Source organism: Coturnix japonica, chromosome 3 (assembly GCF_001577835.2).
Source record: "Coturnix japonica isolate 7356 chromosome 3, Coturnix japonica 2.1, whole genome shotgun sequence".
NCBI lineage: Eukaryota > Metazoa > Chordata > Aves > Galliformes > Phasianidae > Coturnix > Coturnix japonica.
Genome location: NC_029518.1, coordinates 43,884,421 through 43,896,603, shown reverse-complemented (window position 1 = coordinate 43,896,603; position 12,183 = coordinate 43,884,421). Strand labels below are relative to the sequence as shown.

Sequence of the window (12,183 nt, the reverse complement as noted above, 5' to 3'; positions counted from 1 at the left end):
TTTCACCTTATTTATCCAGAACTCAATAAAACTGTTCAGTCACAGACTTGCAGCCTCCAGCAAGGTTCCTGCTATTAGTCTTAAATCACTTTTAGAGTTGCAATAACAGTAAGTTGCCAAACTCAAATACACATCTATCTACATCTGCTCGATAATTTGTCTTACTGAGCAGTCTGGAAGAATTTCAGTTATTTAACTGAAGCTTTAAAGTTTTTTTTGCTGCTTACCACAGAATCAATACTTTCTAAATCTACAAATTACCTTTTGAAAAATGTATCTGGAAGAATGCTAAGGGGCCAGTGTGTTCCTTCTTTAAGTGAGCATAAGACAGCCTCTGAGGAAAGTGCATGTATGCAAAGAAGTTTAAAAAGGTGACTACTGCTTCTCTAGTGAATGGCTGAATCTCAAATTTTCTAGCCTTAACCATGAGGCACCTTTTCAGAAATGGATTTATTCAACTGAAGAAGACTATTGAGACAAAAAAAAAACCCAACAACACTAAAATAGGGAGTATGAAACATTATTACACTTCATCCCTAGAAGGAGGATCAACAGTAAGCTGGAAGTGACAAAGCATTGCTGTTGCTATCAAGCTGAACAAAGACAGGCAATGGGGACACTGAGCAGCAGCCAAACATCCTAAGGACTCAGTGACCCCTAGTCTAGCAGCGCCAGCTTCTTCAAGCATCAAAAAATGAATGGGAGATGCATATATCTGGTTGCCCTCTCTGATGCTCTGATATTACATCTTCTGTGTAGGAAGCATAAGTAGAATATTAACCCTTAAGGCTACTTTTCCAAGGTGTTCCATAAGCTGATTTTTTAACTCCTCACATTTGACCTAAATGGATGCATGCAAGGCTGATTAATTGAACAATCAGGGAGGGCAGGCAGGGCTGCAGCACCAAGGAGAAGCTGCCATAAGCTGTATTGTTCGGTCACCCACTTTCTGCTCTGCCACAATGAATCCCCAGTAAGGTTCAAACAAAGCACTCAAACTCCCACATCTGACTCTCCAACACTGCATTCCTATTTCACGTCTGAAGTCATGTGTAAAATCAAAGGACAGTGGTCAAAATTTCTGCCACTTTCCATCCAAATTACACTTCCCAGTGTCAACAGGGAAATGCAACTAATAGCAAGCCCCTTCAAATAACTTAAGATACAACAACCAAAGCAGCTTTACCTCCTCCTGGTGCCTCACTCTTGATTTCTTTTTTCCTTTCTTAAATGATGCAGTTTTATTCATTCTTGGAGTCATAGACTTTCAATCAGAGAAAAGGGAATGAAACAGACAGAAAAAATAACCATGCTCATAGTTAAGTCTCACTATAACAAACAGAAAAATCTTGATGATTCCCAGTCTCTGATAAACCTTGAGTAAACCATGTTTTAAAAGAAGTGCCCCTTCAGCTGCAGGCATGGTACAGGTGATTCTAATTTTATTTGCCAATGCTAATGCTATCTACAACCATAAGACAGCTGCACTGAGTTCATTACATACTACTTCACAAGTCTGATGAGGGCAAGACGTTAACAACCACACTGAAGAAAACTGTTTCAGAGCATAATGAGTAGTCTTTGCTCCAACTTCATTTAAACTTGTCCACACTAGCCAGGCATTACCCTTGATCAAGGAATCCGTAATGCTGATGCATCAATTCAGCTAATCTTAACTGAAAACAACTGCTACATTGCTTCAGATCTACACACATCAGTTTAATAAATGCCTGTTCAGTAGCACTGACCTGACCTGCCATACCTTTCACTGAACAGCACAGCAGAGCCCTTCACATGCAAAGCAAAGTAGGTAAAATTACAACATAAGGGATGGGAGTCTATGGAAAAAAATAAAAAGCAATGTCAGAGGTCTTCTGAATTCAGGATATCAATTACTGACTACAGTGAAATGTGAAAGTCACTTTTTCTGTATAGAAATAAGTGCTTGTTTTAAGGTACCTGTTCAGGTGAACCAATTTATGTTAACAGAAACACATGTTTATTACTTACATCTAAAAGCTTGAATACAGTGTTAAAACTGCAGGGATGTATTTAATAAAAATACCTCTGGAAAAGAGGACATAGGGAATGTCACTGATACAAGGAAGATATACAGCTTACTTTTGTTATTAAAAAGTTAATTTTCAAGTGTCTACATCCAAGTCTAAACATTAGCATAGTAAAATTATGCTCAGACATTGCTTAAAGTGATGTAAGATAGGAAAACATATACAGACACTGAATACAGAAAACTACTTTTACAAAAACCATACTGAAATTGTTTGTACAGGAGGTTACACTGAGAAGAATCTGATCTACTCTAAACGTTAAACAGCTTACCAAACAATGCACTGTATTTTATTGTGATACATTGCTGAATGCTTTAATCTCATCCCAAAACAGCAAGACCTTCTCTCCAACCACTCAGTTTGCTGAAATAATGCATCTCACAACTTGTTTTTTCTACTCAATTGAAAACAAAGCAAAACCAGTTCTGCTAACTTTACGAATGCTGTCCCTTGAGACATCTAAGGCTAGTGTGAAGGAAGCTGTAATCAAGATGCAAATTAATTTTGCCAGTAGGACCAGCAATGGGACCTGCTCTTTCATCCAGAAAAGGTAATACATTGTACTGTATTATAATGTAGGTTAAATAAAGCTTATTACCAAACACCAGTGAAGATATAATTTAATTACACAGAACTTAAGTGCTCTGCCTTTCAAACGACATGGAGAAAATAATATATTTTTCAAGACACTCTTTTCTTCTCCCATAAAAAATAAATAAATAAATAAAAATCCTGAGTCATAGGGAAGGCATGTTCTCCTCTCTCTTTCATCCATCAATTACACCCATGACTTCCTCCTGGACGGATCTTAGATTATGTCATTGCTTCAATTAATACTTTTGGAACATTTTGCAGTCTTTCTTACTAACGTGACTCTTACTTCAGTGCCCTCTCCCAGTTCTCCATGCATATCCTGGATGTATCTTCAAATAATGTCATAGGTATTTCCTCCCAATGGTACAACTCTCAATTCAACTTTCTCTTTCTAGCAAAACCCACAATTTTAGTCCTCCCCCCCATTTTCTATTCTCATCTTCTCACCACAAAGGGACACAATCATCCTTGACTCTTAACTGTCTCTTGGTCCACAAACCTGGGATGTTCCCAGAGGCTGCCACATAACCCTTTTTATTATAACGTACAGACTTTACCCTGTCCTTTCAGCTGAACCATTCACTTGGGCCTATTTTTGTCTCATCTACAGCAACTCTCTCTGGCCAACCCAATACAGACTCATCATGCAATCCACCAAGGAACATGGATGATTTGCTGGTGCTATACTACTATAAATTTCTCAGCCTCTGGGTTTTAAACACACTGAATTAAAGTTTACTGTCCTCACCTCATCTTCTTGCTAATGACCTTAACTATGTTCTCATCTCCTGTCCCATCAATTCTATCAATTCTATTATTCAGTTCTACTTTAAATAATCTATCAGATTTCCTCTGAATGCAACATCATTCGGCACTTCCATGTACGTCAACATTCAGAATGTTGTACCCAGTTCAGTTGAGAACTGCACAATTTCACTCCTGAGTTTAATAGAAAACAAAAGCAATAAATTCACATTTTCTGCACAGTTGTTGCAGTTATCTCAAAGCCAGTCTGCAAAATCTATGAGCTGTTTGTATTTTTTCAACTAGATATCTGGCACTGTTAAGTTATGAACCACTATGAAAGAAGAAATTCATTTAGCAGGAAACAGTATCTTCCTTCCCAAAGTATTCAAAACATATTTGCTTTCACGTGTTTCCTCACCCTTGCAATATTAAGGCACTACTTTACCAGGACAGTCCTGGCTGTAACCTACAAGTGAATTAGGGTTTTAACATTCCCATACATTGATTTCAAACTCCTCCATGTTGTCCCAAGAATCCCTTCCTAGAGAATACAGTTTCAGAAGAAGTTCCAGAGGCTTGAAGTGCTTTCTTTATGGGGATAAATAACCTTCTGTAACACATCAACCCTTGTTCAGATACGTCAGTATCTGAAGGATGTCAGTTCAGTGCAAGAATTTGAGACTTGGTGTGTCTCCAAGGAGTCCTCATATTTTCACTGGGCCCTTATCTATAATTCTAAGCCATTAAGGCATAAATGCATCTCTGAAAGAGGTTAGTAAGTATTTAAAAATCTCACTATGAATCACATGTAGCTAAATTACTTGCACTGGTGATTTGCTAAAGTGTGACTTCATAAAGGTAAAAGAAGGGAAGTTTTGCTTCTAAAACGAGCTTAAATTCTTGCACATCACACAGAAGAAAACAATAGAAATACAGCTCAGTATGAGAAAGCACCAAAATGGGTGGGGGTGGGGAGAAACACACATACTACAAAAATCTAGTAACAACTCCACCCAAGCATTGCTAGTGAATGACCTCACTTGTTTCCTACATATACTCCAGCGGTCTTCCTGCCATCACTCTGTTGAGCCAAGCAATGATGTCAACAGTCCACCTGTGAGAGTGTTGTAGCCCTCTGGGTCAGGGTCACAGGGAACTCAGAGAAAAGCTCTGCCAGTGTTAATTACATGCACCTCTTGTTTCACTGCTGATTTCCTCTGATAAGGCTCAGCTCACTTTTCCTGGAAAGACTTCTATGCTGGAAGCCATAGCCAAGTTTAACTCAAAACAAATATTACTTAGAGAATATGAAGATAAACATTATTTAGTTTTAAATATATATATATATATGTCTAATAGTGCTGAGATATATATAAATCCAATTAATTTATGTGTACTAACAGGCTAAACTACAAGTGCTAGTTACTGCAGATTTCTTCTAATGTTTCAGAAGTACTTTTCCATTTGTAATGCTCTTCCCAGTTAAACTGGAGCAGAATTCTAACAACCTGCTTTACCACTTTTCTGCCAGTTAGAGTTAGAGAAGCTTGTCCAGTAAATAATATGCTTTGAGAATGGAGTTTGACAGTGGATCTCTTCCCCTTAAGTTAATTCTAGACAAAAAATTGTATTATAAAAGTATGCTAGGATCACATTCAGACTCATTCATACATTCAGAATTGTAGCAACTCTGATAGTTTCAAGGAATGTTCTGCCCTACATCCTTGACCACTAACAGTATTTTTCAAACAATTTAGTATATATTTAGATCTTTATACATCATCTTGCTCTTTAAATTCTCCTAAAATACAAAACACTAAATTATATTACCTTCCCCATTCCTGATGCGGGAAAAGTTATATGGCTATACTATGTTTCACTGAAGTCAGAGTAACTAACTAGAACATGTCATCAAAAATCTCATCCACAAATTCTGTATCTATCTATCTACAGTGTTTTTCTTTAGAATTCTGGTTCTAGGTGATGAATTAAAAACAAGAGGTATCACTTGAAATTATTTTGTCTATAGTGGTGTCCCATGGACAGTTCAAGTGGATTTATGAGGCTGAACTGCAGCTAGTTTGCATTGAGGAGGGCAACGTGACTCATTCAGAAAGTTCAGCCCAAGAACATTTCACTCAGACAACCTACAGAATAGCTCCCTCATGGATTTCAAGCAGTTGCTGCCCACTCTTCACATACACTCCTCACAACTTTATGACACACAATTTCCAGTGCGAATTTGAATCCAGGCCATGAAGAAGATATTAGAACTTCTGACAAATTGCATTCTCTTACCAGTAATTGGAGTGTGTTCTTACACTATTTAAACACACAGCTGTGCAGCACTTCTGGTGGATGTACATCATGTAGCCACACAGAAGGAAAGTACATCCCCATGTCCAGTGAGCTAAAGTGACACAGTTTCCTGAACTCCAGGAACTCTTCTGGTCAGAAAGTACTTCCTTCCTTGTTTCAAACACTTGATTGTTTCAGAGGGAATTAAAAACAATAGATTAGAAACTTTCAGCCTTTGCTAAGTGTACTGCTATGCAAGGAAATCGGGCCATGCTCTGGAAAGATGAGATAACATTGGGAGAGGACTCTCTTCCGGAAATGCAATAGCTTTTGCATCCCTTCTTTAGCACCATCACATGAATCAGCTACATATAAGTAATAATTCCTGCTATGAGATGTCAGATGCAGTTCAGCTATTGTTTGAAAGAAGATGTGCATGGTTAGCAAAAGGCATGAGCTAACACAGCAGTAATTTCTCAGCTATTTGATAAGCCACGTCAGGGAATAAAACAGTAGGAGTTTCTTAATCTTCGTCTGTAATTTAATGAATAATTAGGAAGAAAGCATGACAATCTCCTCTTTTTAGTACTCCATTGATTACATCTCTAAAAAGGGGAAAGAAAGTGTTATTTCTACACTTACAAACCAATCCCCTTCTCACTATAACTTAGTTTAACAGAGCAAGCAGACATGCCCATAACATCTTGGACACATCTGATCCCAAAGGAACACAATTTTTTTTAATCACACTTTTTCCTGACACGATTCCTTTAATCCATGTTAGAGATGAAGGATTTAATATTTAGAATATAATCTTAAATTCTTATTATGAAAAAGCTCCCCATCTAGACTAACAGAAGCCAGTGAATGATAGTGTTTCTGATTTTAGCTAACTTTTCAACACTGTCTCTCAAAGTATCCTTCTGGACAAAACATACAGCATTCAACCAAACAAGTACATAATACAGCGAGTGAACAATCTGCTCACAGATTGGGCTCAAAGTGTAAATGGGGCTATATCAGGTGAGTGGCCTGTCACCAGTAGAGTCCTGAAAGGCTACATTTTGGGGCCAGTTCTTTTCAATGACTGTATACAAATACGTAAATCATCTGGACACAGGAGTTGAATGCATACTAAGTACGTTTGTGGATGACACTGAATTAGGAGTCTAGAGGGCTGTTGTAGTTTATCCACAGACCTATGAGGAGTGGCTGATGCTCCCTAGTTTGTTTGGCCCAGAGCAGTGGAGGAGCTGAGGGGATGGCTACATCCCCTCATAGAGGGGAGCATAGGGACAGTGCTCAGGATCAATGAGCTTTGTTCTCTGTCACAGTGACAGGGCCTGAGGGAACAGCATGGAGCTGTGCCAGGGGAGGGTCAGCTTGGGGTAAAGGAAAGGGTCTTCACCAGAGAGTGGTGGGCATGGAACAGGCTGCCCAGGGCAGCAGGCATGGCCCCAATCTGCCAGAGTTCAAGGAGTGTTCAGACACTGCTCTCAGACATAGGGTTGGATTTTGGGTGGTTCCGTGTGGAGCCAGGGGTTGACTCAATGATCCTTACACATCCCTTCCAACACAGAATCACAGAATGCCCCAAGATCATGTAACTACAGTTATTTATGGGCTGCAATTTGAATAATAAAAGGAAACAGTCATGCAATTGTATTTTTTTCAAGATGAGAGTGCTTAAGTACCTCAGACTCAAAAACATAAGAAACAGCAACAATTCTTTAAGACCCTTTACTAAGAGCTTTTATACATTATACTTTCCTAATTCTCTTTTCCTACCAACATACAGCTACACAACATCAAGGAATAAAATTATTACTTAAAACATGAGAACTCATCTGGTTCTCCACATTTTTTAGTGACAAAGTCGTACTTCCAAATCAAGCTAGATCAAAAGAAGAGGAGTGATCAAGTTGAATGCTCTATACTCACCGTTCCTACCAGGGGGTAGATGAATCCAGCTCCAATACTGGCTCTCACGTCACTAATCGGTAAAATGAAACCAGTGGGAACACCCTTCCTCTCTGGTTGATGGGAGAGGGATAGGTGAGTTTTTGCCATGCATATGGGAAGTTTTCCAAATCCCTAGCCAAAAATCGAATGAAAATAAAAGATTATGTTTTTACGATTACAGTAACACAGAATACATTTTCACTTTGTCATCAACATTTCTATAAAACCTAAGATCTACATAGCAACAACTAAACTTAATTCCTTAACAGCTAATATTTCAGAAATTGACATAATACCGTATTTTATATAATGTTCTCTCTCAGTTCAGGCCCGTACCTCCAAGGAGAGTTGTCTGTAGTTATACCCACACTTCTGGTGTGAATTCTCACTCTAGAATTAGGTGCAAAATGTTGCCAATAGAATTGCTAGAGCGTGCTATTTTCTGAAAGAGTGGTCAAACACTTCTCTATGGAATCTAGTGACCTAATTAGATACCTAGATGAGATGGGAATTACCCTCTCAAGGGTAATAATAAATAGCTTGTAATACTTTACTATGTTTTTAAAAAGCACAAAGTGTGTGAGGCAATGGCAGCCACTTTACTTATGAAAATGTAATAGTTGGTCGAAAAGTAGGAGAAAACACCAGGGAGCTCCCCTAACACTGTTCGTCTCCAAGATTATTGATTAACCTTGAGTGAGGTACATTCCACTCTTCTCTTTATGCCTTGACAAACAACGATGCAATTCACAGGGCCAGGAGAGGCAGTACTACACTCTGCAGCCCATTGCTTACAGCAGTCCTTTAATGACACTGAGAATATATTTCCTGACACTACTAACATTTAGACTAAAAGTGGATTAGAGAATTGCAGTGGGAAAAGAGAAATAAATGGGTTATTCTGCTCCAAGTAGACTAAGCAAGCTTCTTCTCCATCTAGAAAATCAAGTTAATTCTCAGGAGATTTGTGTTATAGAGAAGATAGCAACACTTCTGCTTGCCTGGCCAAGCTGCTGAAGCATACTTCGGAATTTTTCCATGACACATCATCCATAGTTTCTATTTTCTAACTGAAAGGCTCCAACCATGTTTACTTCCAGAAGTCATTCTGTTTACAGAAATACATTCACCTCGCTACACTGTTTCAAAATAGCCCACTCCTATGTTTTAGGAACAGTGATCTATTTCATCTTCTAATGTTTATAATCCCTTGAAAATAACATGAACAAAAGGAAAGCAAATGATTTCCCAAGTGTTGGGAGCGCTGTTACTAAAATGAATAGCTATGCACCATTTTTTGCAGGTGCAAATGAACACTAATGTGCTAGAATTGCGCAGCAACTACTTTTGCAGTTATGCAGCTGTTGCATTCAGAGCAGTAATGCTAAATTGTCACTCTATGAAGAGTGTGCAGGTTTCATCAACAATCCCAGATGGATTCCAGCCATCACTCATATCTTACATAGATATGTATGGATGCTATAGGCTAAGACAGCTTTCAAGGCTGAAACCATTCATTTCTGTTCCATTTAATCCAATCTAAACCAATCCACATGGGCCTCCATAGTTAAGTATCATAGGTAAGCTCATGCTTTTTAGAAAAGCTGGTCTAGACACTCCAATTGCAGAATATTTTACAGCCCAAGGTCTCCTGAGTCTCATCCAGCAGGCACTTGATGGCACATTTCATTGATGTTCTTACCTGCCGGGTGTAACGATCAATTTGTGACTGTGCAGCAGCAGATAACTCTATATCCTTTGCTCCATATACTTTCTGAGCAATGACCCTTATCTTTTCAGCAATCGGAAGCTGCAAAAACAGAAAACAATATATTTAAGAACAGAATCCAAGAGAAACTAAAATCTTGCTTGCTGACAGAGAAATCTTAATCTTTCATTTAGATTCATCCTTTTTACAACAGTCTTGCTACCAAAGTAAAGGGTAATGGTGAAAGATATGATATTCATCTAGAGGTGCATGAATTAGAACCATTATTTCAGCTACTCTATCATAAGCCATAAAATCTGTGCTTTACAGAGTTGGCAACAGGAGCTTATGCTCTTGCTTGAAGAGGAGAAAGAAAACTACTGATATGTAGTTCCGAGAATCAAGACTTAACCCACAGCACAGACAAAAGGAAGCAGACTCCATTGGGTCAGCAGGGATCACCAGACTATTGTGATACACAATAAAGATAACCAACACAATGAGGGGACACGATAAGGTAGAAGGTAGGCAGGATTCCTCTGGGAAGCAAGACATTTTATCAGAAAATTTCAGACCTATCACTGCTTCTTTAGTTCCTCGCCTTCTGCCCTTCTTAACATATATATTTTGACCTTTATCACTGATACAGTAAATTATTTTGAAGAGTTCAACACCCCCTCCAAAACCAAACCAAATGAAACCAATCCAATCCAAGCATTTTATGATACACATCAAAATTCAAAGACACTAAATTCAACTCCAAACTCTATGAGCATCCCCACCACTTATTTATCTCAAACCAAGCATGTTATCTGCCCTTAGAGCTTCTGTTTGAAGGCAGATCCAGACTCTCACATTCAGGCTCTTAGAAATCCTTTCACTGATTTTCAGCAGTGTTTTTTTGTGGTCAGATCAGGCACTTACTTTTTGTGCCATCATTTCTTTAGAGTGAACAGCTTTTATCCTTTTTCTTCATTGTGTTTGCCATGACGCAGAAGACAGCAATTATGACCCTACAGCCTAATCGAAATCATCAGCTTCTTTTTCTTTCAGTGTGAACATGGCAAAGAAAGACAAACCACAGCTCTATGTACTAGTTCAGCTGCTTCAGTACCAAGCAAATATGGGCAGAGACGTGTGCAGTACACCAGTGGACACCTCACCTGTAATTTGTGCTCCAGCATATTCAAGTAATAATAGATAAAGAAGAAATACTAAATAAAGAGATATCACTTGGGGACGAGGACTTAATCTCAAGGAACTAATGCACAAAAGGCAATAGAATAAAAATGAAATATTTAATTTCATACCAGCACAGTCAAGCAGTTGGTTTCTGAGTAACAAACTAGCTAGTGCATTCATGGGAAGTTCAACAGTTAATCACACTTTCACAATACCTCTCTAGAAGCAATGGTTATTCTACAAAGATAGATCAGTTAGAGGGCCTCTATCAGGCTGATCTTTCTCTATTTCTGATTAAATTTTAGAAAAATGGAGGTTTAAAATAGTCTGCCTTTACACTAATAAAGAACTCCAGTAACAGAGACATCACAAACAATAAGCTTGCCAGGCTTTCAAGTAGCTTAAATATAAGACTGCAAAAGGCTACTAAAGCTTAAATAAAATCCCTGCCTCATGAGAAATTTCAAAATGCAGTTTTAAAGATGCGCCACAAGACACCTCGTGAATGTGCTGACCATATAATTATTGCACCTTAATTGGGAAGAATGATGTCACATTCCCGAATTCAGGCTTTTAAAATGAATCCATGTGGAGTAATAAAACCTAATGAGGACTGGAGATAACACATTATGAATACTCTGGATATAATTCCTGGCAGCATAAAGCTGAGTGAAATACCTCAGTGACATGGGTAGCCATCAAGAGACTAAACTTCCTTCAGTGTGGTTAAGTACGTTCATGACCACTGCTGTCAAGAAAACAGTGGAAGATATGCAAAGAGCATCTGTTAAACCTGCCATTTGGGTGCTGTTTGCTGGCAGGGAAGAACTAACAGCGACAGCAAAAGTAAAGGCAAGAGGAATTCCCCTCCCTGTTGTCATTAGGTCAACATCAAAACTAACAGTTTTCTACTTAAATCTCAGTAACTGCACTGAGATGGAGAGATTCATTTAGATTCAATTTGCATTTGCCTCAAAATATTTCAAACTAATTTGACAGCAGTATAATTACTATGCCCTCCTTCCAGGAACCATAGCTGCAGTTTCCAAATAGACTGCAGCAGGGTTCTGGCAAACATCACAACAGACAGCTTTAATGAAGGTGGTGGCACTCTGTCTCCCAGGATGTGCGATTTTGTATGATCAAGTCCGAGCTGGACTGTTTTCTACAGATTTTTATATATATATTTAATAAATAAGCATAATTTTGGATACTTTTCAGTATCCACATCTCAAAATTTTGCAAATTTAACCTAAAAAGAATCACCAGTTGGGAAACAGATGCAAGAATGTGAATTTCATGTGAATGCTTTTGCAAGGAATACACATCCATGATGGTGAGGCAATGCACTTGATGTTATGAAACAGTTTGAGCTTATTTAGCTTCATGACACTCAAAGATGAATCTTGGCTGAGCACAGTCCAGACAGAAATCAGCAGGGAGGCAAAGCTGCTCTGTACACATTAACACAGCCCATGCATGTACACAATGTTAGACATGCTTCCTTCCTGAAGTTTCAGGAGTAAGCAGAGAAGTATGCTACACTGTGCTAAGGATCCACCTGTTTCCTAGTATTTAGTGGGATTTTTAAGAGATCACCTATTTAGATTCACAGCATAAAGT

The 12,183-nt window shown here is 38.5% G+C and overlaps 1 protein-coding gene across 4 annotated transcripts in view; it reads right to left on the bottom strand.

Moving 5' to 3' along the window:
• The window catches only part of MTHFD1L (methylenetetrahydrofolate dehydrogenase (NADP+ dependent) 1 like), a 134,922-nt gene that overhangs the window by 35,613 nt on the left and 87,126 nt on the right, over positions 1 to 12,183 (bottom strand). For all 4 annotated transcript variants that reach the window (XM_015858104.2, XM_015858105.2, XM_015858106.2 and 1 more), the window contains 2 exons: positions 9,373 to 9,480; positions 7,650 to 7,802 (listed from right to left, as the gene is read on the bottom strand). In XM_015858104.2, the coding sequence (XP_015713590.1) occupies positions 7,650 to 7,802; positions 9,373 to 9,480 (261 nt within the window). The remainder of the gene's footprint in view (positions 1 to 7,649; positions 7,803 to 9,372; positions 9,481 to 12,183) is intronic.